At 40.8% G+C, this 23,809-nt stretch overlaps 1 protein-coding gene across 6 annotated transcripts in view; it reads right to left on the minus strand.

The window, feature by feature from the left end:
• The window catches only part of FAM210A (family with sequence similarity 210 member A), a 30,312-nt gene that overhangs the window by 5,421 nt on the left and 1,082 nt on the right, over positions 1–23,809 (minus strand). For 2 of the 6 annotated variants that reach the window (XM_082327500.1, XM_082327499.1), the window contains exons 2-5: positions 12,888–13,005; positions 11,204–11,665; positions 8,906–9,017; positions 5,652–7,585 (exon numbers count right to left, since the gene is read on the minus strand). In XM_082327500.1, the coding sequence (XP_082183626.1) occupies positions 7,319–7,585; positions 8,906–9,017; positions 11,204–11,640 (816 nt within the window). In that variant the 5' untranslated portion in view covers positions 11,641–11,665; positions 12,888–13,005 and the 3' untranslated portion in view covers positions 5,652–7,318. Of the gene's footprint in view, positions 1–912; positions 5,108–5,651; positions 7,586–8,905; positions 9,018–11,203; positions 11,666–12,887; positions 13,009–23,809 lie in introns of those variants that run through there. The other 4 variants (XM_082327498.1, XM_082327497.1, XR_014229835.1 and 1 more) reach the window with 3 other exon arrangements.

Below are 23,809 nucleotides of genomic sequence, written 5' to 3' on the forward strand. Positions count from 1 at the left end.
GGACACAATCAGAAAATGTGTTTTGACTTTGGCTCCAGCCTCATCCTGGGCCACTGTTTTGACTCTGGCCTGTTATCGGGTCACAACTTCAGCTCTAGCCCTGTTCGAGAGACTAGTGGACCTTCAGCTCCAATCTGGGCTGCGCCTTCAGTTCTGGCACTAACTTCAACCACAGCTGGCACTGGTCCCTGTTCAGGCCATTATTTTGACTGGCCCCGTTTTCGGTCATTGCCTCAGCTCCAGTCATTGCTCAGGCCATGGTTTCATCTCCAGCCTTATCTTGGGCTGAGACTTTGGACCCAGCCTGATGCCAGGCCACGACTTTGGCTCCAGTGCCGTGTCAGGCTATGACTTCGGTTCTTGCCCCATCTTGGGCCATGATTTTGACTCTGGCCCCTGCTCAGGCCATAACTTCAGCTGCAGCCCAATACTCGGCTACAATTTTGGCTTGGCCCCATCTTTGCTCCAGCCCTAACTTGGGCTGATAATTGGGCTCTGGACCAATGTTGGTCGTAACTTTAGCTCTGGCTGTGTATCCTGCTGCGAGTTCGGCTCTGGACACCGCTTTGCTTGTGACTTCAGCTCTGGCCGTATCTGGGGCCACAGCTTCAGCTCCAGGCCAATACTGGGCCGTGACTCCAACTCTGGCTCCTGACTGGGCTGTGATTTTGGCTCTGGGTCCATCTCAGGCTGCGACTTCAGCTCTGACCTCTGTTCAGTCTGTGAGTGAAGATCTGGAGCCATTTTGGGCCACTACCATGGCTCCAGCCCCATCTTCGCCAATGATTTCAGCTCCAGGCCCTATCTTGAGCCACAACTTTGATTCCAGCCCCACCTCAGGTCACAACTTTGTCCCCAGTCTGATATTGGGCTGTGACTTCAGCTTCTGCCCTATCTTGGGCTGCTACTCACCTCCAACCCAAATTCAGCTCTGATCCATGCTCAGGTGGCTACTGCTCAGGCAGCCTGAAATCAGAGCGCAACTTTGGTTCTGGCCCTGCTTGTGAGGCTGTAGCAGCTCTGGACCCATCTCCGTCCACATCTTTGTCTCTGGTTCAATATTAGACTGCAACTTTGGCTCTGGCCCTTGCTCAGTCCATGACTTCTGCTCCAGCACTACTTCAGGCTGTAGCTTCAGCTCTTGCCTGATATCAGGCTGCAACTTTGGCTCTGGTCCATTCTTGGGCAGTGATTTCAGCACTGGCCTCTGCTTGGGATGCACCTTGGGCTCAGGCCCCACCTTGGGTCACAACTTTGGCTCTGGCCCCTTATTGGGCTGTGACTTTGGCTCCAGACCCTTCTTGGGCAGTGACTTCAGCCCTATTCCACGTTTGGGCTGTGACTTCTGCTCCAGCCCCACCTTGAGCTGTGAGCTTGGTGGTGGCTGCATTTGAGCCTCATCTTCAGCTCCTGTTCAATGTCAGGCCATGACTTTGGCTCTGGCCCAATATTGGATCACGACTTCAGCTCTGATCCCTGCTCAGGAGGCTACTGTGGCTCCCACCCCTATTTAGGTCATAACTTCAGCTCCAGGCCCATCTTGGTCTGCGACTTTGGCTCTGGCCCCATTTCAAACCACAAGTTTCGCTCCAGCCCCATATTGGTCTGTGATTTCAACTCCAACCCCATCTTGAGCCACTTCTTTGGCTCTGGCCCAATCTCAGGCCATGTCTTTGGCTCCAGCCCCTATTTGGCTTGTTAATTTGTGCCTGACCACATCTTGGACTGTGACTTTGCCTCCAGCCAAAATCTTCGGCCATGGCTTCAGCTCTGACCCCAGCTCTAGATGTGATTTCAGCTCCATCCCAACTTCAGGTCACGATTTCAGCTCCAGACCCATTGCTGGCCTCTGACTCAGGTCTGGCCTGATACTGGGTCGCTACTTCAGCTCCTGTGCCTGCTTGATCTGCAACTTCGGCTAGGGCCTGATAGCAGGTTGTGACTTTGACTCCAGCGCCATGTTGGTCTGTGGCTTCATCTCCAACATCATCTCCAGTCATGATTTCGGCTCTAGCCCAATATTGGGCTGTGACTTCAGCTCCTGCCCCAGCTTGGGCAGTGCCTTAGGCTCTGGCCTCGTCTCCAGACATGGCTTTCGCTCCAGCCCATCTTGGGCCATGACTTTGGCTCCAGTACTACTTCAGGTGGCAACTGCTGCTCTGGCTTGATATTGAACTGCGCTTTTTGCTCCAGCACCTGTTTCGGCCGTGACTTTGACTGTGGCCCCATCTTCAGCTGCAATTTTGGCTCTGGCCCCCAACTCAAGCCACTGCTTCAGCTCCAGCTGCATATTGGGCTGTGATGTTGGCTCTGGCCCCTGCTTGAGCTGTGACTTTGGCTCCAGTCTCACATTAGTTTGCAATTTCAGCTACGGACCTATCTTGGACCATGGTTTCAGCTCCAGCCCCTGCTCACATCATGACATCTACTCCAGCCCCATCTTGGAGCCACAATTTTGGCACTGATCCCTGCTGTGATTGCAACATGTACTACAGACCCATCTTGGTCTATGACCTCATCTCCAGCCTCATCTCAGTCTGCAAATTTGGCTTTGGCCCTATATTGGGCTGTGACTTCAGCTTCTACCCTATCTTGGGCTGCTACTCGCCTCCAACCCAAATTTGGCTCTGGTCCATGCTCAGGTGGCTATTGCAGCTCTGGCCACTATTTGGGCTGCGACTTTGCCTCTGGTCCCTGTTCAGGCTATTACTTTGACTCCAGCCCCACCTCAGGCTGCTACTTGGGCTCCAGACTTCTCACAGGTCACAACTTAGTTCTAGCTTAATATCAGGCTGTGATTTTTGACTCCAGCCCCATCTTGGGCAGTGATTTCAGCTCTGGACTGACCTTGGGCTGCAACTTTGGCTCTGGCCCAATAGTGGGCCCTGCTTTTGGCTCCAGCCCTGCTTGGACTTCCACTTCAGTGCTGTCCCAATTTCAGGTTGCGATTTCAGGTCCAGCCCCCATCTGGGGCTGCAACTTCAGCTCTGGTGCCATCTTGGGCTGCTACTTTGGCTGCAGTCAGGTATCAGGCTGTTACTTTGGCTGCAGGCTTCTGCTCAGGAGGCTACTGCAGCTCTGGCCCTAATCTGAGCAGCTACTTTGGCTCCAGCCCCATCTTGAGCCATGACTTTTGCTCTAGCCTGATATTGGGTCACCACTTAGGCTCCAGCCCAGTATTGGGTTATGACTTCAGCTCTGGCCACATCCATGTCTGCAACATCATCTCCAGCCTGCTATTGGGTTGTGACTTCAGCTCCAGCCTCTGCTTGGGCCCTCATGACTACTCCGGCTCCTGCTTGGCCCTTGACTTCTGTTCTGGTGCTATCTTGGGCTGTGACTTTGGGTCCTGCCCGATATCAGGCAGCAACTTTGGCTCTGGCCCATACACAGGCTGCAGCTTTGGCACCTGGTGCCAAATCAAGCCTTGACTTTGTCAAGATATTGGGATGAGACTTTAGCTTCTGCCCCATCTTGGGCAGCAATTTTGGCTCTGGTCCAACTTCAGGTTGCTATTTGGGCTCTAGCCCCATCCTCAGCTGTGACTTTGGCTCTGAACAGTGCTTGGGCTGAAACTTCAGCTTCTGTCTCTCATTGGGTCAGAGGTTTGGCTCTGGTCCTCATTTGGGCATTATTTTGCCTCCAGCCCCATCTCAGGCTCTTAATTTGCCTCCAGCCAGACTTGGCCTGTAACTCTTGCTCAGGCTGCTACTTCAGCTGTGGCATCACCTTGGGCCATGACTTTGGCTTGAACTCCTGCTTGAGTGGTCACTTGGCTTGGGCCCTTACACAGGCTGCATCTTCAGCCCCATCTTGGGCCACTGTTTCTGCTCTGGCTCCTTTTCAAGCTGCTACTTTTGGCATCCTGGGATGCGACTCCAGCTCTAGCCCCATCTCAGGCTGTAACTTTGGCTCCAGGTCCTGTTTGGGCTCTACTTCAGCTGCTGCTTGGGCTGTGACTTCGTTTCCAGCTTCTGCTCTGGCAGGCATTCAATACCTTCACACACGTACCTGTACCGGAGACAGACAATGACGTGCAGTGGTGTTATGTGTGAGGCAGGGAGCAGGCAGAAGTGGGTAAGTCACCAAAGCAGTAATTTCTCTGGCACCTGTGTGGTGGCAAATGCCTTAGTCCTGGTCTCACCAGATCTCTGAAGGTTTTGCAAATGCCCTTGAAGGCATTTGCATCCCTTACCATGCCCTCGAGGGCCTAGAGGGCAGGTAAAGGGACAGCCCTTTCCCATGAAAATGCTGAGCTGCCAGGGGAAGAAAGCAGACCCTACTAGCATTGACTGGGTAGTCCTGCAGGCAACAGAAGGCACTCCTAGGCTTCTGACTGGGCTTTTCACCCCACCAAGGACTCAGCACCCTGCCAGGCACTCCCTTGCTCAGGTCACTTGTTGGCTGCCTCAATGCCAGCTCTAGGTGTTGCGGCCAAACTGTTTGCTTTCCCAGGCCATGGCACCTGCTCCTCTGTCCCTTCTGTACTGCCAAAGGCACCCACTGGTGCTGCTCCACATGGGAGTGTGCCAATGGTGTTGGCTTGGACACCAGTAAGAGGAGACCCTCTGTTGTCCCCAGGCACCCCCTAGCCTGATGCAAACGCCGAGCCTGTGAGCACAGTCCCGGTGCACTACCTCACCAAAGGGGATGGACACTGACTTCCAGCCACACGGACCCACACTACATCTTACTGTCAATAATGAGAACTGCACCCTAGTATTGTGGCAAGAGCTATGGAGATTAAGTTGCAAGTGAGATACAAGGATGAAAATCGACTTCATCCTATAGTTAAAATTGCAGCGTAGCTGGGCACCTGCTGGGCACCCAGTGGACTGATGTCATTCATTCCCTTGGGTGGGCCAGGAACTCCCCAGCTGGTCTCCACACTAATGAGACAATGCATTGATTCCAGATGAGGCTGACTTGAGACAAGGTCACCAGTACAACCAAGCATTCGACTAATTGTCACAAAAGCTCTCCAGGTCAGATTTTCAAAGTCTTGAAGATTCTTCCTCCTGCTTGATCCAGTTAATTGCATGCTTTGTTAATTGACATCCTGGGTAGAGGATACGGCTGTCCCAGAAACTCCTCAAGGCTGCTCATGCTGCAAAATTGACCAAACAGTACACTGATGAGACACTTGCCAATAAACACTAGGAGTTGTTTCTCCAGATGCAGAAATGGTCACATAGGACAGTCTACTGCACATAAGACAGGAGATCTTCTGTCCTTAGCATTGGTAGTGACAGATCATTTAAGAGCTGGAGTGGTCACAGGCCAGCTGGACACAGGGAAGGGCAAGAGGATGGGGGGTGGGGGTGCCAAAAGGCTGTGTCTGTCTAATGAACGAGTTCTAACATGCCTGGGGGCTACAGACGCATCCTAGGACACTAAGGTACCCCTGTGCAACCCCTGCTACACGCAAAGACGACATGAATCCTGTGAGATGAATCCTAACCTCCACCGAGAGGTTCCTACATCTGGCCCCAGACTGAGAGGATGACCATGCAGTATTACTGGGGCAGACTTCAGGCTTTGCACAGGGCTGCAGGACACAGGCAACACTGCCCACAAAAATGGAAAACCGGGACAAATGCCAACATCAGAAGAATGTGTGCATGGGGACAGTAAGGAAAAGTACACTAAAATAAAAAGAAGAAAAGCATCTATTAACTCCAATCCTATAGCAGTGCCCATCTCAGCAGTATAAGAATTCACAGAATTATTTTTTAATAGTATTTATCAGAAACATGACACTTTACATCTCCAGGGCACTGAATATACAATGATTATTCCTCACAACATCGCTGTAAGGTAGGCATTAGACTGCAGTTACTATTTGACATGTGGACAGAGGCAGAGAAGTATGTAATCAATCCTGCACAATTAAGGTAATGAAGTTCAACTCAAACATGGAGAGGCCCTCAGTGACTTGACTGAAAACATAAGAGTGGGGCAGAGCTGATGAAGTACCAGCTATATTCTTTTACTCTAGTCAATTACAATGCTCAGGGTCCAACTCTGTTGCTTCCCCATATCCCCCTGCAGAAAACCACCTTTGTTAAACAAGACACACATGCAGAGAGTTGCTACAAAGTGAGATCTGTAATAGAAACAGAAAAAAAAAACCCTTCAATTTAGCCTACATTTGAATAAAACCATGAGAGAAGTTTGCCTGCCTAGTCAAATAGAACAGTTTTAGCTTTAGTCTCTTATGACATCTCTGAGACAGCATTTCAGCCTTCAGCTGTGAATAAGTATTTGCCTGACCTAAGAAAAATCTAGGGAAAAAAAGTTTGGTGGACTGTGATGACTGTCTCAGAAACTATGCTTATTTTAGTTAAATTGTTCTGCTGAAGTCTGAGGAATTCCTGAATAGGAGGAGGAATTTTGGGGTTTAACTCTAACTTTACATGTATTTAAAAAGCCCCTTAGTATACCAGTTTCTCAAGTAAACTTCTCTTTCAGAATTTTTTTGTTCCAAAAATGAAATAGAACAGTGTTGTAAACTTTAACATAATAAAAAATTCCTAGTTTTTAATATACAATTATTGATTAATTTCATTTAATAACTTTCTTTCTACAGCAAATCAACTTTAGGAAACAAAGTATACTTGACAGTATGGCTAATGTGATTAACTCATCTTCCTGTAGCTTTCAGCTGAGATTTCTGAAAAGATACACTGTCCAAGAAAGATTCATAGTCTCAACCTGTAAACTATCACAGCTCAGCTGAAGTCAATGTAGCCATTATAATTCATTCCAACTGAGTAGCTAATCCATTGATTCCTTCATGTGCAGTATCAGTGATAATGGTCTGTCTCCAAGTTGAGAGATGATCACGATTAAAGACGCCTGGGTCCACATACTCTGAAAACCAAAATATGTTGCCTTCCCCAGTAAAGAAATCTTCATTCTCATTTAATGGAAGATTCAGTCTAATGGAATAATGGCTGTGCACTACGATGAAAGAATAAAGTAGTGGCTTTTGGAAGAAACCATCTTCATTGGGGGGAGAAAAAAAAGAGGGAAGAGCAACTGTTAACACTATTACCACTGGACATATGAAATTCTAATCAGAGATTTGCTTTTCCTTCTGCAAATTGAAATTTTGTCACAACCTCTCCCCCAAGGGACTTCAACCTTGGTGAATATAGAGAATTTTGAAATCCACAGAGCAACTGTAGTCTCCAGACAAGGGGGAAAAAAAAAAACCAAAACAAACAAACAAAAGCTCAGAAGTGCACTTCATATATCCTGCCTCACAAAGGGTTAAAGTGCTAAGTTTGATATATCCAAAAATTAAGTATGTCTCCTAGTCCTTTATTTTTTTAAATGAAACTTTATCTTTGGTTTCTTGTATCTTCTCTGTAATTTTATCCTTTGTTTCCTCCATTTTCTCTGTAATTTTATCCTTTGTTTCCTCCATTTTCTCTGTAATTTTATCCTTTGTTTCCTCCATCCTATCCTGTAGATATTCCTTTACTGGTGGTGGTGTGGACATGTAGCCATTCTTACGTAGGTATTTAACAGTGATGGACGTTCCTCCCAAAGTCACAGTGTATCTGGCAGGAGTTGCAATCTTAAAGAAACCAAAGAACACACCGTATCAATACAACAGGCCAATATAATCTAGCAAAAGGTCTTTTTAATATTGAGAATCTATTTTGGCCAGTGTCAGATACTAAAAAGATCTTCTATTTGTAAGAAAATAAACCAATTTATAGTACATCCCCCAGAAATGCATAGCTTTTACTTAAAGTATCCTTTTGACAAAACCAGCACAGGCATTAGACTTCCATTCAAAAAAAAACAAACCAAAACCTCCCTGTGCAGCTTGTGAGACAAGCATTAGGCATCTCAGAATGCAATTCACAGCAGTTTGAACACTGAGCCATACAAGCAAAGAGGAAATACTGACAAGATATGCTTTAAATTCTAAAATTCACAAGAGTATAGGCATCTTTCAGTCCAAAACTAGGACCCACACATAGAAAACCAGAGTGAAAAGAGACATTAAGAGGTCAGCTAATCCAAGATACAACAAACCAGGTTTGTTATGCTAGATAGACTAACGTGTTGTTTCAAAACTTCAAAGATAAAGCCTGCACAGTCTTCCCTTTGTAACCTATTCTAGTGCTTCCACATCTTGAAAGTTTCTTCCAACACTGCCAGATCTCCCAGCTATAATAAAATCTTTATATTTAACCACATTTATTTATTGGTCTCTTTTAGGCACAGGAACAATTGGCAAGAGTAGTGCTTTCACATTTTGTTTGGGAAAATAACCCCTTTAAATAACAGAAAAGAAGCACATCACCTTTGGAAACAAAACAGATGAGCGGCATTCAAAGCAAATACAGTACTTTGTTTTTGCACGGTCTGACATGTTTCAAGTTTCCCAAACACGGATTGTGCACATATAAAACAATAAAAAAGAGACCCCAACCTGAACGTAAGCAATTGATTCAAATGGACAATGGAAGTACGTGACAATGATGGAGAACTAAGGTAGGAAGACAAACTAGTGAATCCTCTAGGATAAAAATAGCTGTACTTTTATCTGGGAATCATGAGGTGTTTAGACTTCACCTCTTTATCCCTGTTAATTATGCCAGGGATTCAGAGGAATAACTTAATTGTAATTAAATCTCTGAGGGCAGACAATAGTTCTGCAGCAAACAAAGACGTTATTTTAGAAATACAGATAGACTCCTTAAAGGAACACAGAGCCCATATCAACTTGCATGTGACTATTTTTACTACAAAACCAAATGCTCAAGCATGTGTAACTATAAAAAGAGAGAAAACAGCATTAATTTTTTCTGCTGTAAACAAATAAACCCTGTTTAGTTCACCAGGCAAGATTTAGAGCTTATTTACAAACTATAATTATACTTACTTTATACAATGCATATGCAGTTAGTGCATTTCCACTCTGGGAATTTTTCAGGATGTTTACTATGCTGTCTGGTAAGCCAATCAACTCTAGGAATGGAACGACATTCACTCCTCTATAAGAGAAAAAAAATGACAACAACAAAATTGGAATTTGAAACCTGAACAGGGATTTACAGTACCATTTCCATTCTTTAACTCTGTTATACACACATTGTAGTTTGATAGCAAAGTATTTTTTCATTTAAGCAACATACTTACAGGATTTATATTTCTGTACATATAGGCAAATTAATGTTCTTTTCAGCATTCCACCAAGAGGTGACCCATTCATATTATCCCTGTTGGGCTGAGCAGCTACTAACTTACCTGTGTCCCAGTTTATTATGTTTGGAGGTAAGTAGATATAATGGTGGTAAGATAGCTACTCAGGCTCCAGTTCTGCAGGTTCAACTTCATGTTCTATTTTGCCTAAAATTACTTTTTTTTCTTTTTAAAATTTCAGACTAATCTGCAGCATGCCCAGAAGCACAGAATCAAGACTTCCGTGTCCCCCATTCACTTTTAAATATATATAACAAATGGAATGTGGCAAAAGAAAAGGAAGCAACGTGTTGTATGCACAAGACTTCAGGGGTTTTGTGCCCAGTCGTTCTACCTTGTCAATATAAGGTGGCAAGATGGGTGGAGGGAGCTCCTATCACAATTTCTTTCTATTCAAAAACCAGGGAAGCTAACATCAGCAGCAAAGAAAAAGACAGTCCGTCTTTACATTACAGTAGAAAGATATATGCAGTTACAGAAGACCCGACTTTCCAATATTTACAGATGTTGTATTATTAGTATCATTATCCATTTCTACCTAATGTTTGAACCATTGTTCTGTGCATGCGATCACTTTAGCATCAGGAACAATAACAGGCAGTAATTTACTAACAGTTACTAGAACCTACAATCTGAAGGCCTATCCCCAGAGTAGAAAATGGAGACCTAGGAAGATCTGAAAGACAGCATTAATCATATTATTTAATAAACCACCATTATTTAGTCTCGTATCATGAGCAGTCATTCTGAAAGTTACTTTTCCATTTCAAGAGGGTGCTGCTTCTGTGGCATGACAAACCGAAGCTTTGTTATAATTGGTTTCTAGTTAAATATTTCAGTTGTTTTCATCCATCAAATACCTATTTTAGCAGCTAACTTAAGTGTTTCAAGAAAAGTAATCTTCACTCAATCTGAAATGTCTGGATGTAAGCATCAACCTGAATTCATCCAAAGCAAAATATTTTTATAGCTCAAGACCTTTATTCCTCTGACATGAGCTAAATTTAGAATGACATTTGGATCTATAAGCTCCTAGAAAGGGCAATTATGCCAGCTGGTTAGAGTAACTAAAACAAACACTTGTGTGGTAAGGCATTCTGATGTCAAAGCCCCATCCTTGCCACCACGAACTGTCGTTGTTTCATGCTTTCTATTATTAAATATACAACACTAGCAATCCAAAGATAAACATTTACTCATATTTAGCAAACCATTTTCAGACAGATAAAACCTCTTTCATCTGAACTAGCAGCTCATAGTTGATACAGTAGGTTTTTTTTTCTAATAAATGCCATTTTCCAGAACAGTATCTGGCACATGCTGTAGCTGAAAGAACCTAAAATTAGAATACATAGTTTATCTTTTTTTTTTTTAGCCACACAAATATTTAATTTCCAATTCAAATGCCTGGCCTACAGTAGCAATTTTTTCAGTGGAAGGCAACAAAGACAGGAAACTGAAATAAAAAAGGAAAAGACACACATGACTTGTGAGGAGATCAGAGCGAGGTGAATGACATGAAAGTCCAATGATGAGGGAGGACTGGGGATGAAGGGGGGAGGAAGTGGTGACATACCCCTCAAGTCCAAAGGCAAACAAAGAACAGGTCTATACAGAGCTCACCTAGCAACTCGTAATCAGGATTCCAAATTCCTATCTTTACCTTGTGAGAGGTTACTAATAATTTTGATGCTGTTTACATCCATGCATATTTTGCGGAGATAAGCATTCCTTAAAATGTTAGCAACATATCTGGTACAGAGCAATAATTGCATAATAATAGTATGTACGTGACACTCACGAATCCTATATACTTCCGACATTAATCTTATGCTTCAGTTAAAAATGTAGCCTCATTTCCCTGTTACATATAGAGGCACTTTTTAATATGTAATAATAATTTATCTGTCCTTTCACCTGTGAAAGTCAGTCTCAATTCAACAGCAGTATTGGGCACTGCAACAAAATATCAACTTACTTCATGGCTGCGTAGTAAAAGGATCCAAACCATACAGTGGAAGTCAGAAGATGCACTGGAATCATGACTTTTCCATACTGTTTAAAAGTTTTTTTGAATCTCCGAACAAGACTAATTGATTTGTCTTGTAATGGATCAGGATCTGAAGAATCTGACTCTACAGGGCTCAGCTTGGCCGAAGTCAAAGGATTTCTCTCTTCTGGTACTTTGTGAGGAGTGTCTGCTGGCTGTGATGAAAAAGCACTTTTCTTTGAAGCAAAGCATACTGCACCTGCATGAAGACATCGTTTAGGAGGGTCCAGTGCCAGAATCACTTTGCATCCAACATTAGATAACACTGATTGTCCTTTTAAGCACTGAAAGATACTAGTGCGAGGGAAACCCAAACATGTCCCATGTGCCAGCTGAGATGCAGTATGTAATAGACTCCGTTGCATTTTGTTGAAGTGTGGCTTGAGGTTTCTATAGAGAGGAAACAAGAAGAAAAGAATAAACAAATTGCATTTCAATGATCTGATTGCTAATTGCTCCAATGCCACTTGAAATTCTCAAATTTTAAACTGCTTTCTAGTCTTCTACTTCAAAAGATTTTCCTTATCTTGTTCTGCAGAAATTGCTACCTGCTAGAATTAAGCAAATCATTTTAGATCTCACTTCTTTAGCATTCTGAAACGGCCCCCTCACTTAACACACTCTGCTCCTTACAGCTAAAATGCTCATTCTACTCTCTAAAAACATTTTTAGATGTTTAGTGCTAGCTACTGCTTTTATCTGCACAGTTATTGAAAAGTTACCCTTGAAACTTCACTTCTAGTAGCAACTGATAGTTTGAGTGATACTTCCAGCCTCCATAAGTGTAGTATGAACTCACTGAAGTGCAACTAAAATTAATTTTTGGTGTCAATACATTCTTAGTTTTGCTATAATTTTTCATGTTCTATACTATTTTGAACTAAAAATTCATACAGTAAAAAAATCAATAATATTAATAATCAATCAGTAATCTTAATCATAACAAACCTAACAACAGCCTGCCAGTGTATGTCTGTTAGGAAGGGGGACAGTACTGTTGAATGTCATGTATTAACTGGAGCAAAACTGAACTGAAATTTCAGAAATATTACAATGCAAAGAATATTTTAAAACTGTGGATAACGCAGTTAACCTTATGATTTTGAACACTTAACAGTTAATCCTGAAAGTCCAAAAGAACCATTGAGAGATTCCGCATAAAAGAGAAGAATTTTGTTCGCCCTTTATAGACATCAAGAATTCATTTTTTCCCCCTCAAAAATGCATGCTTTAAACTAGTGAATGAATACTAACTCTCTCCTTTCCTTTATACAATAACTGCAAGTTACAGAACTAATTTTCCTTCCCTCCAAAAAAAGTGCCACTAATTGATTTTATGTAACACACGCAAGTTAAGTCAGTTATATTACAACTCTTGAATCTTTCTGATGCTTTTACATTTTTAATTATCATAACAATTCTTGGTCCAAACTAGAAGTAATTCAAGTTTAATTGAAACTCCACTGTCATCTTCATGTCTGCTTCCCCTTCACCTATAGCCTTAGATATATTTCAGTGAGGTGTTTTGATAGTGAATTTGTCTAGGCTGCTGAAAATGATCAATACTTCATAACTAAAGCAGACTTTTTTAAAAAAATGAAGCCATACATACCCTTTATTACTTTCCAGATATGCAACAGGAAAGGTATAAGGTTTGTATTTTCAAAAAGTTGCAACTCTTCCAGTAGTTCCCCACCTTTCAAATAGATGTCTTGAACATATTGATGACTCTGCTAAAGTAGAAAAAAAAGGCACATTTAGAGAAATGACAACAACAGCAAACTAATGTTATGAAGATTTTCAGTCAGCCTGAAATCTTGCTTACCGGAGAAGTTACTGGTATAAATACCCCTTTGGATACTGACATGCTAATGGGAGATTTTTTTCTCTGTAACTTAGCAGTTCCTCAACTGTGAACTATGGTTTTCCTTCCAAGGGAGAAAAGTTTAATAACCCAAATGCATCTGTTGGAACATTCCTGCCTATATGTTTTCTAGATATTTTTAGGTTATTGTTGTACTTGAATGAATAGCAGTTACTGGAATTACAATGTTTGATGTGGGGAAAAGATTAGCAGAATGGTTTCAAACTCCCTGGGAACCTCTACCCTGCATGTGAAGAACAGACACCCACTTTTGTTGAACTCATACGAACAGAGGAGGTATTGCATCAACAGGGGAAAAAGAGAACTCTTGTCTCTATGTAAGCAAGCAGTTACTCACTCCTGTTGAGTTATGAACTCAGTAGGAGCCAAGAAGTACTGCTGCTTATAGAGCAGTAAATCAGCTACAGGTACTGCCCCTCAAAGAGTCAGCCGTCTGCAAGAATTCACTGAAAGTAGCAACTGCTTGTGGTATCTCTGGTTTTACGAGAAGTGGAGATTCTTGCGGACTTCTTAGATACAAATGTAATTGCATCTCAAAACAAAAAATTAGTGGAAACACTCAGCAAAACTCAAGCATTAAGATGGCACTCTGTCATATACCAACTACCTTACTGATATATAGAAATTATAAGAACAAACTAGAAAACTACTACATTGCTTGCCTCTTGCCACTTACACTCCCTTCCTGAGGGCCAACACTCTCCACAGAGCACTGTTTTCCCCATCTCACTAACAGTACAAAACGCTCCGAGCATCTGCCCTAAGGAGATTTTCACACTATCCAGGCAGCAGACTCAGGAAAGGGTACCCATCCATCTATGGGAATTTGGGAGCTCTTGAGTGAGCCTTCCGCCGTTCATCTGTTTTCAGTGGATGGTACCCTATTGAAAAATACCTTCCAAACAAGCTTTGAAAATTGCCACCATGCAGCATGGGGGAAACCATGCTCAGCACTCCGATTTTGGTTCATTAATGTTATTAACAGGACTCTGCATTCCAACAGCTTTGGAAGGAGATCATTATTCTGTACAGAAGCAAGAAAAAAACTGAACAAGTATTTCTGAATTTTCCCGTTATATATAGTGTATATACAGTAGCATTTCTCAGAACACTGCTTCTAGGTTTTGCTGTCCAACACCTACTGACGGCACAAAAATAACACCGTATCGCACCTCTGATTCATTACAATGGCTGCAGAACATTGGGGTATGAAATAGCTTTCAGGGCATGAGAATTCTCCTTAGTGTGAAGAGACAATGGGTCACTACTATGTGTTCAACACCCAGCAGTCAGTAGCTAACACAGTTGTGATTGGTAAATGAGTTTCAAAGCCTCTGCTCACAGAGTTAGCTGCACCATATAAGACTTAAAAATAGAATGTCACCAATGGCTTTAAAGCGAGGGAACTACCAGGGCCACCGACAAGACTTGGCATGCCATTTTATTGTTCCTATATCCTCAGATGGACTTGGAACTCATTAAATAAAGGGTTTTCCTCCATGATGCAAAAGCTGGCTGGTCAAAGGGAAGGTTTTCTAACCATCTAGGGTAGATCCTGAAAACGTCTTGAACTTGTAAGCACAGATGATAGTATGGTTCTAGCTAATACTCTGTGAAATAGCTTTCTTTTTGCTTCTCCACTTTAAAAAAGCTTTTTGCTAGATACTTGATAGATAAGAAAAGGCTTAGATACGACAGTGCTTATATTTGAGAATAAAAGAAAACAGGTTTTTCAAAACAAGGTTGGAATTTTCCTAACAATCCTACTGTGTTTTATAGGTATGTGCTTTATTTTACTTATCTAAATGAACAAAGGAGAGACTTTTGAAGTGTCAGTAAGCTGAGGATGACGCTACTATCCAGCAGCACAAGACTAAAGGAGGGAAGTATTATATTTATAATGGTTACACCAGGACATAGGAAAGGCAAATGAATAAAATAACAGATTAAAATCAATTACAAAAAGTGTATGCTATATTAAAGAAATTAATATTGTTAAAGGGGTGATGAGTGCAGCTGCTCAATTGTAATATTTTAATTCCTTGGCTCAACATTGCAAACAAATCTTAAACAGGACAGACAAAGCACACAATAAATATGGCTGGAGGTCCAAAGAAATACAAAACTGTAGTTGTTTCCTACTTCTAAAACACGAGATGAATACAGAGAAATCTGCCCTTTAAGATGTGATTAGTGAAAGGAAGTTCTAGTACCCTGTGCACTCAACAGGCAGCAGGACAAAGTGTGTCAGCCTATGCATTTGAGGCATAATTTTACTCTCTAAGTATATGTTCCTTAAAGAAATTACTGGAGCTATAAAAGTTATACAATTGCCCCTGTAACTTTAGGTTGTTAAAACCCCTCAGATTTTAAGGAAGTCAGGACAGTAACCTAAGTGTTATCCACAATTACACCTAGTGACTGCTCAAAAGTTGTTTCTTTGTTTTAATGTATTTCATTTTTTCATGCTGTTGCATAATAATGCAAAGGCACAGAAAAGGACAGAAGCTAGAAGCTTCAAATACCAAGGTGGAAAAGCAGCTGGTCTGTGGCATGAGAATTTTGCGGGGGGGCAGAAGGTGTTTTAAAGGATCTTAGATTTCTACAACAGCTTTCTCTTAGAAATGTCACAAGAAAAAAAAAAACCCACTCCAACAACATAGATATGTCTAAGGACAAATATAGCTGTTCTCTGCTGTAAGAATCTCATGTGGTCAGTGACTGAATGCTACTAGGTCAAACTACAAAATGAAATACAAACACTTCTGGGATAAGGTCTCCTCTTCAGTACTGTCATATTCTGGCTAACTATTTAGTACTATCTCCAGCTGGCCGTAAACTGAGCTGAAGAGACTTTGGCTGTTCAGGACATACTTCTGGTTAGGATTCTTGGACATCCATTTAGTTCCTGAAGGCACGTCTGTCTCACGGCAAGCTATTAACAAGCCCTCTGACATAAACAAGCCCTCTGACATAAAGGGAGTGCTCTAGTGGCCTCTTGAGTAAAAGTATAGATCAGCTTCCCATTAGAGTGCCAGGGGTTTTGTTTAGGAAACTTTGGTTCTTCTGTTATAATTCAGATCAGCTTTGGCATCAAACTGATGTACTGCAGGAGTATCCTGTCTCTTGCACTCGCTCTGCTAAATCTTTGCCTTCCAGTGATTATTTTGTTCCCAAGAACAACAAAAGTTCAGGATCTTTTAATGTCACGGATTTGGTCTGCATGACTACCACAAATTCATGGGTTTGGATGTGGTTTTTTAAGGAAAAAAGAAACAAGGCATCATTGGAAAAAAACAGAAGTAACAAGCCAGGCTGACATAGGCATGGCAAAGACTGCTGTCGATATCTGCTCTTAAAAAAAGAAATTATGCCAGAGATGTTGTCAGATGAAACTTTCATCAGGATAATTTGTATGAAAGCAGCTACCCTGCTACAATTAACATTTTCTGAGCTACCAGAGAAATTAAAATATGAGAATGGGGGTGGATGATAGATGGCAAAAACTTTAGTGTAAGTTCTTTTGTAAAAGAGGTCAGAAAGCATCTGAGGGAATTGAGGGTATAGTACATGTATACTACACTGACTTATTTTCTCAGTTCTACCAGGAACACTCTGGACACAATATGTAAATATGGATGAATTCAAAGCATTTTTACTTGTTCTGTTACTGTTTAAAAAAAAAAAAAAAGAACATTAATTATACCACAGGAGAGTTCCCAATGAAAATCCATGAGCTTTTTCCACTCCCAAGGCACCTTTCTGTGAAACCAGAGAATTTACATTCTTGTCATTTTTAGTGTAAAATCAAGCAAACTTTGAGGGTTGTGTGTTGCACATACAGAAGAATTTTGAAAGAACACAAACCAAGTTTTCAGAAATCCTTTCCAGCTCACCTTTCAGATTGCATAAAAAGCAAATGTACAGAGATCTCATCCAAACAGCTCAGTTTAATAACCCCCCCCCCACTGTATTGCTTACATTTTTACTAAATAGAATTAAAAAAAAAAAAACCAAAAAACAGAAATTGTTTTCAGATTTAAATTGTTCTTGTCAAGAACTTATTGACAGTATATTTAAAAAAAAAAAAATAAACCAACCCAAAACATCTTGCCCAGTCAATGAACCAAAATAAGAAAAACACAACTGAACAGAAAACATATATGGGTTGCCTAAAAAGCTGGGAACACATTTTAAAATCATTGTAATAATAGTACAATACATGCAAAGCACCATTGTTTTTCCTAAACTCAAGGTAAAATACAACTATAAACCTCTTAGTAACTGCAATGGTTCAGCATAGCATGCAGTCACTATCCATGGACAGGAAAATGGCAGCATACAGGGATTTTTTATTCTTTGTATTAGTACTTTAAAAGTGTATGAATGAGCATTTAGAACTTGTATTTCGACCTTTACTACTTTTGCAGTGTCCCTGATACAATCTGTTATTAATTCTAAACTAAGAAACTTGGTTATAATTTGAAGTTTGGGCATCATTAGCTGTCTAATCCCATCTACCATTCAGAGCTGTCTAAAAAAATACAGCACCACATTTTAGGTTAAAGGGAGTAATGCAAAATAAGTCATGGTGAAATTTATTAAAATCTTGTTAAAAAACCATCACATTAAAACAAATGAAAGAGTAAACTCTTGTAGACAAATTACCCTAAAACATTAGCCCCATCCCACCTCCATCATGTCTAATCTCTATAATATCTTTACTTAGTGAATGCTATGCTATAATTTTTAAATTGTTTGTATTACTACAGTTCAATACTGATACAAGTGGAGACAAGCCAACAACTTTTTTACCCTTCTTTTATCTAAATTACTCTTGTTCTTCCTAAAACAAACTTAGTGAAGAAAATAGAATAAACCTTCACAGGGTCCTTACACACACAGCAATCTTCACCACTACAATCTTCTGATACTGAAGTACTAGAAAGCACAACAAAAAGTAGCTTTAGGAAGAATAAAAGTTCTTGTAGACGTTTATAAAGTCTGAACATTGGATTCAGAAGGCAAATAAAGCAGGAAAGCTTAATGCAATGCTTGTGTATTGAGCTATAGATCTAGAATGCTAAACAGGAGGCTTAACAGCTGATCTGCATCCAGTCAATATGACAGCGGTATCCCCATTTTCCTCTATGTTGGAAGGCATTAGATCTTAAGCTTGCACGCAGCGAAGCATTATATAAAAGTGTGAATGTTCTCTCTCTAAGTCTTCTAAAAGAAAGTATCACAATACGTTGTAGTGCTTTCTGCTCTTCAGAACTATGTTTTTAATAACTGGTGCGATTACATCTTTTAACTCCGTTTTCCTGTTTTGCAGCGCTGAACTGCTAAGCTGGGTTCCTTCGTTCAGAAGTTTCATTCTGCCCTCTACTGAATTTCTACATAATTACACCACAAAAAAAACACACCACATATACCACAAAAGGTCTCTACTCTCCACGATTCCTTCCAACAAGCGTAAATTTGCTGGATCATGTTCTGTGTTGGTTCCAGAGCCCCCCAAAATAACAGGCATATGTCAAGGGGGTGGGGGAAAAAACTGCCTTTTAAAGTGCTATCTGATTTGATTTTTTGTCCATTTGTCACTCTATAGACATATGCCTGCAATAAGCAAGTCAGAAGAGTTGTGCTTTTAGAGGTTAACTAAACTTAAATATAGGCATATACATCTACGCTATAAAGGTTAAAAAAGCCCTTTGTTAGTTCAAAGCAGGGATTGTACTTGTCTGCTTATTATTTTACCGTTCTGCACATTACGTTTCACTTTAAGCTAATGATCAAAGTAAGATCCGTCTTCTTTCTATTCCACCCAAACAACCCCTAATAGCCTCTTTCGCCCTTATAACTCCCAATGTATCAATACTTCATTCCCCTCAAAACACTTGTGTTTTTCTGTCAGAGGGCCATTAACACAGAGGTGTATGGGGGGGTGCGGTGGTACATTTTGCAAAGCATTGGGAAGTTTCTACTAAATAACCAAAAGAGGCTGCAAAAGGTAATTCACATAAGCAAGCCTCATGTCAGCAGTTTCCTGCATACAGCTTTGAACTCCCTCAGAAAAAAAACCCCACAACTGAACTGGCAAGGGATTAGATGCTAAAAGACAAACAAATAAATAAACAAACAGATCAGCTTTCTACACTTCACTGAAACATTGTCTGAGAATCTCTTAGGATCTCCCCTCTCGATAGTTCATTGAACTTTTAATTGGCAGATTCCTCGCCTCTTTCAACTTTCACTGAGCATCTCAAGAGTTCCGACTATATTTTAAGGCATTAGAAACATGACTATTAGCTCTATGTTCAGGGTTCAGATATTTCTCTTATGAAGTTCTGCTACCTCTCTTTAGAGTTCAGAGCTGCTGTGCACATCTCTTTTCACTAACAGAGCCATCAATAACAGTCAAAAGGCTACAGAGAAAATTGAACTCTAGCTTACTCAAGACTTCCTGCTATTTGTAATTTGGATTCTAGTAGCCAAGCTCATTCTTTAATTCATAATCTTTCTGGTCACTCAGTATTTCACTGACATATAAAATTTAGAATATAATATGTAATTTAAAGAGCTCTTGGAATTACAATCAAATATATATTCCTGAAAGGTCTAGTGAAACAACTGGAGACACAACGTGGATACTGTGACTTCATGAAAACAAATGGTGCTAACCTAAATAAAGTTCAGGCTTTTTGACCAGATCATAGAATAACAGCTTAGGTATTCAAATACTTTCTCTTTACTAATTATAGAAGACATTTATTAGGAATACGCTTAGATTGTAGCATCAACTTTGTACAGCCTTCTGCCTCATCTTGCATTATGACTACCAAAACTGTCTTTTCTAGCCTTGATAAATGCCATTTTTGCCACCCTGGATCTCTGCAGGTCTTACCTCATTGTTCTGTGTCCCTTCCCTCTATAACCCAACTGTAATCAACAGTATCAGTTGTAATAAAATTGTTACGTAATGTAACTTGCATTTAAAATATTACAAAACACTTGAAATAACAACACCCACCAAGTCTTATACCTATCAAATTCACCCAAAGTGCTTCTAAGACTTTCAAAAAAACATGCTCAAGGAAAAACTCGGAAGCCTTACAGTTAGAAACAAAGTAAGAATAAATGTAAAACAGTCCCAAACTGCAAAAAAAACCCAGCTTCAATAGGAACAGAATTCACAGTGGAAGCATTAGGTTCAAGATTTTTTCTTTTATTCTCTCACCACATTTATCTCACATTTTCAAACACTGAAAAGCTGTCATTTTTCCCAGCAAAAAAATACAGAACGTTCATCTTTCAGCTGAATTACTGTTGGCAGACATTCACTTCCAGTATAAATCTTTTCTAAATATTCAAAGTAAGTGTTGAATTCTCTGTTGTGAATTCAAACTTGTCCATATGGGGAAATATGTGTAGTATCAATCAGAATATCTTGAAAAATTATGTGTGAAGAGGCTGATCATAACATTTACAGAACACACACATGCTCAAAACCACACTCCTCATCTAATTTTTAGTAAATGCTATTCCCCACATCTCTACAAATGAATGTGAACTGTTCTTATGAAAGAAGTATTATTTTCATTAAGGTCTTGACACCTGAGTGGATAAACTTTCCTGCCCACCATTCAATTTAATGCCTTACACAGCATCTTTTGCACAGAAGACATGATTGCTAATGTTGCCAGCCATGCAAGCAACAAAAATGACCCCACCTACAGGCGTCCAAAAGAGCGTCACTCACAGAGCTGTGTCTTTACACAACGCTCCCGCTCAGTCTGAAGTAGCGGATTTACTACATTCTGTATTCAGATTAAGAAAGGAATCCCACGACTGTGACACTGCAACCTTTGAAAACACACTGCATTCTAGGAGATGTGATCAACAAAGCCCAAGGCTTGTGTTTCAGCACAGAAACATCCCTCTGTCAGAAAGAGCTATCCTATGGCCTGAGACAGCAGGAAGCAAAAGATACCATCTAATTTTATCAGAAAAATCAGCTTTTAAATCCACAAAATATTAAGAGCAAATAGTTAACCAACCGGCAAGCGCTGGGGCTGAGCACCACCATTACAATTAAAAGACAAGTGCTTTTGCATTCTACTCAATTCTTCCATCAGCCCCTTTTGGAAGAGACTTAACAGAACTGCTGTAAAGCCACTCACCTATTTTTATTTAGAACCAACAAAATCCATCCACCTGAAAAAACTACAGCTGTGTTTTATAATTTGTTCATGAGCACCTGACTGCAGTAACCCCCATTCCCTTCCCTCATCCCACTCTGCAAGGACAGACTACACAAGTTTTAGAGAGCTGCAGGGGATCATCTGCCACAACGCTCTACAAAGCCACAATCACAAGCACGAAACTTCTTGTTTTGTTTATATAAGAACTGTTACACACGGTCAAGGTCAGACTTTGGACAAGATCAAACAGCAGATCCACGGAATTAAAATTTACAGCCCAGCTAAATGGCACTTTCGTTTTCTGATGCACACAGACCAAGACCTAGTTTTACCATTCAGATGCCTTTGTTTAGAAGGAGCAGTATCACGTCTAGAAACATAACAAAAAAATTTCATTTTTTGTTGACTCATACAATGGCTAGCTAGTTTGAAGATGATGTGGGGAGAACTAAGTGATGGAAGGCACTGGGGTAGAAAGGATTGGAACTGTTCGGAAGAAACACCAAGTTCACGAGGAACACCAATCATTACCATTTGTGCTGCAGAAAAGTCTAGACATCGAGCAGGGTAAAGCCCTATTGTACAATCCCAGTGTCTTCAAGGAGAAATTACTTCTGTCCTTAACTGCTTGCTTACTAATACAGACAAAAGGCAGGAGGACTGACATAATTAGACACACCAATCTGGCCTATTAACACTTGGTTAAACCGTAATTTTCCTGACAGTTTGAAGCCATACATTCTTGACTTAATATGAACGAAGTATGCTGGACTTAACACACATGTACTGGTATCTTCACAATCAACTGAATTTAGGAAGGTATCCTCACAATAAAGGATAAGGTTTTTTAACTGAATAACAACTTTCTACTCTTACTGTCATTTTATTATAAGGACAGGGACATGAAGAACAATCTGTGGTTTTTAGAGGAGGTATCATGCTCCAAGACTTAAGAAAAAATGCTGTAACTTGAGCAGTATTCTTTTTCGTTGCTGTTGTTGCCATACTACACAATCCATTTGTCCCAAGTCAAAGAATCTACTAGAGGTACTTCACAGTCATTAAGAATCCCTGACCTGAGGTTGACCCTTGATCTAAAGTGATGGAACTAGGTAGTTACCTATCAGAATATCCAGATAAAATCTTTATGATTTATTGTGATGATATCTTACTGTCCACGAAGACTTCAATCACATTTTGGGCCCAGGCCTCAGTTCTTCTAGTGGTTTTATTCCATTCTTAATACTGAAATATTGCTGATTGATGTTTAATTTGCTTCAGCGTCTAATTTTCAAAATATGTTCAGCTTCAACTCTCTGGGTTCACAGTGTATCAACAACAACAAGAACTATGTTGGACCTTCTTCCCAATCTGCAAAACTAACTGATTGCAAGGAATGTTATGGATTCAACTAGCAGGTTTACATTTTAAAAATCAGTGTGCTTTCTGCTTTTGTAATTGAATTTGTTGTGGCCTTATCTTCAAGACCAGTCAGAACTCCCTACAGATCCAGAAACGTGTGAAGATGCAAACTGAAGGCTGTTATCTGGGATAAGGGGACATCAAGAACTCTGTCTTGCAAAAACAGACTTCGGTTTTTTAGTGATGCCTATAAGCACACACACAGAGTTAGGCCAGTTTACCTGGAGAAAAGATCATCTACAGCAGGAGAATTACACAGATCCTTTTAAAAACCAAAACCAGATCCAGCCTTTTCTTATCAGTGGCTATAGTCTGTAAAGCAGATCTGTAGACAGTCATGCTAGATAAATCTTTAACTTCTTACATTCCTTACACACTCTTTAACAGCCTGAATTTGCCTACTCAGTTTTTGCCATGTGCAAGCCACCTGATATCCAGCTACCCAAATCATCAAGCAATTCTTTTTTCCCCTCCCTGATGGAAGTGCTTCTCAAGCAGTGAGTGCAATTCAATAATGCTGCCAGAGAGGCTAGTCATACCCCTTTTACCTCAAACAGCCCTTGAACAGAAAAGGAGATAAACACCTGCTGTCAGCCCCACAGGAGGAGATGGATGGTGGGGACACATTATCCTCTGTGCATGCATTTCCCACACAGAAGCAGCTGCAAGTCATATAAGCTAGTGGCACAGGCAGCAAGACACATTCCAAACGAGGAACCTGTTCCCTATCTCTTCCTAAAGTAGCAAAACTTTGGCAAATCACTTCACATTTATACTCATAACAGCAATAACATCTTGGGGTTTAAGTAAATTGAGGAACACTTTTGGCTGAAGCCTGTTTAAGAATTAGTTTTGGTAAGAAATTCTAGGACACTTCATGTACTATTGTCCAAATCAATGTTTTCGCTTTTGAGCAGCTTGTAGAAGGCAATTCAGAAATGGACATAAATGAGGCTGAACATGTAGTTTGTAATATCTGACAAAAATCCACATTTGACTTAACAGCCTTAATAAAAATTCTTA

The sequence above is a fragment of the Platalea leucorodia genome (genome assembly GCF_965183815.1).
Source record: "Platalea leucorodia genome assembly, chromosome: 1".
NCBI classification, from domain to species: Eukaryota; Metazoa; Chordata; class Aves; order Pelecaniformes; family Threskiornithidae; genus Platalea; species Platalea leucorodia.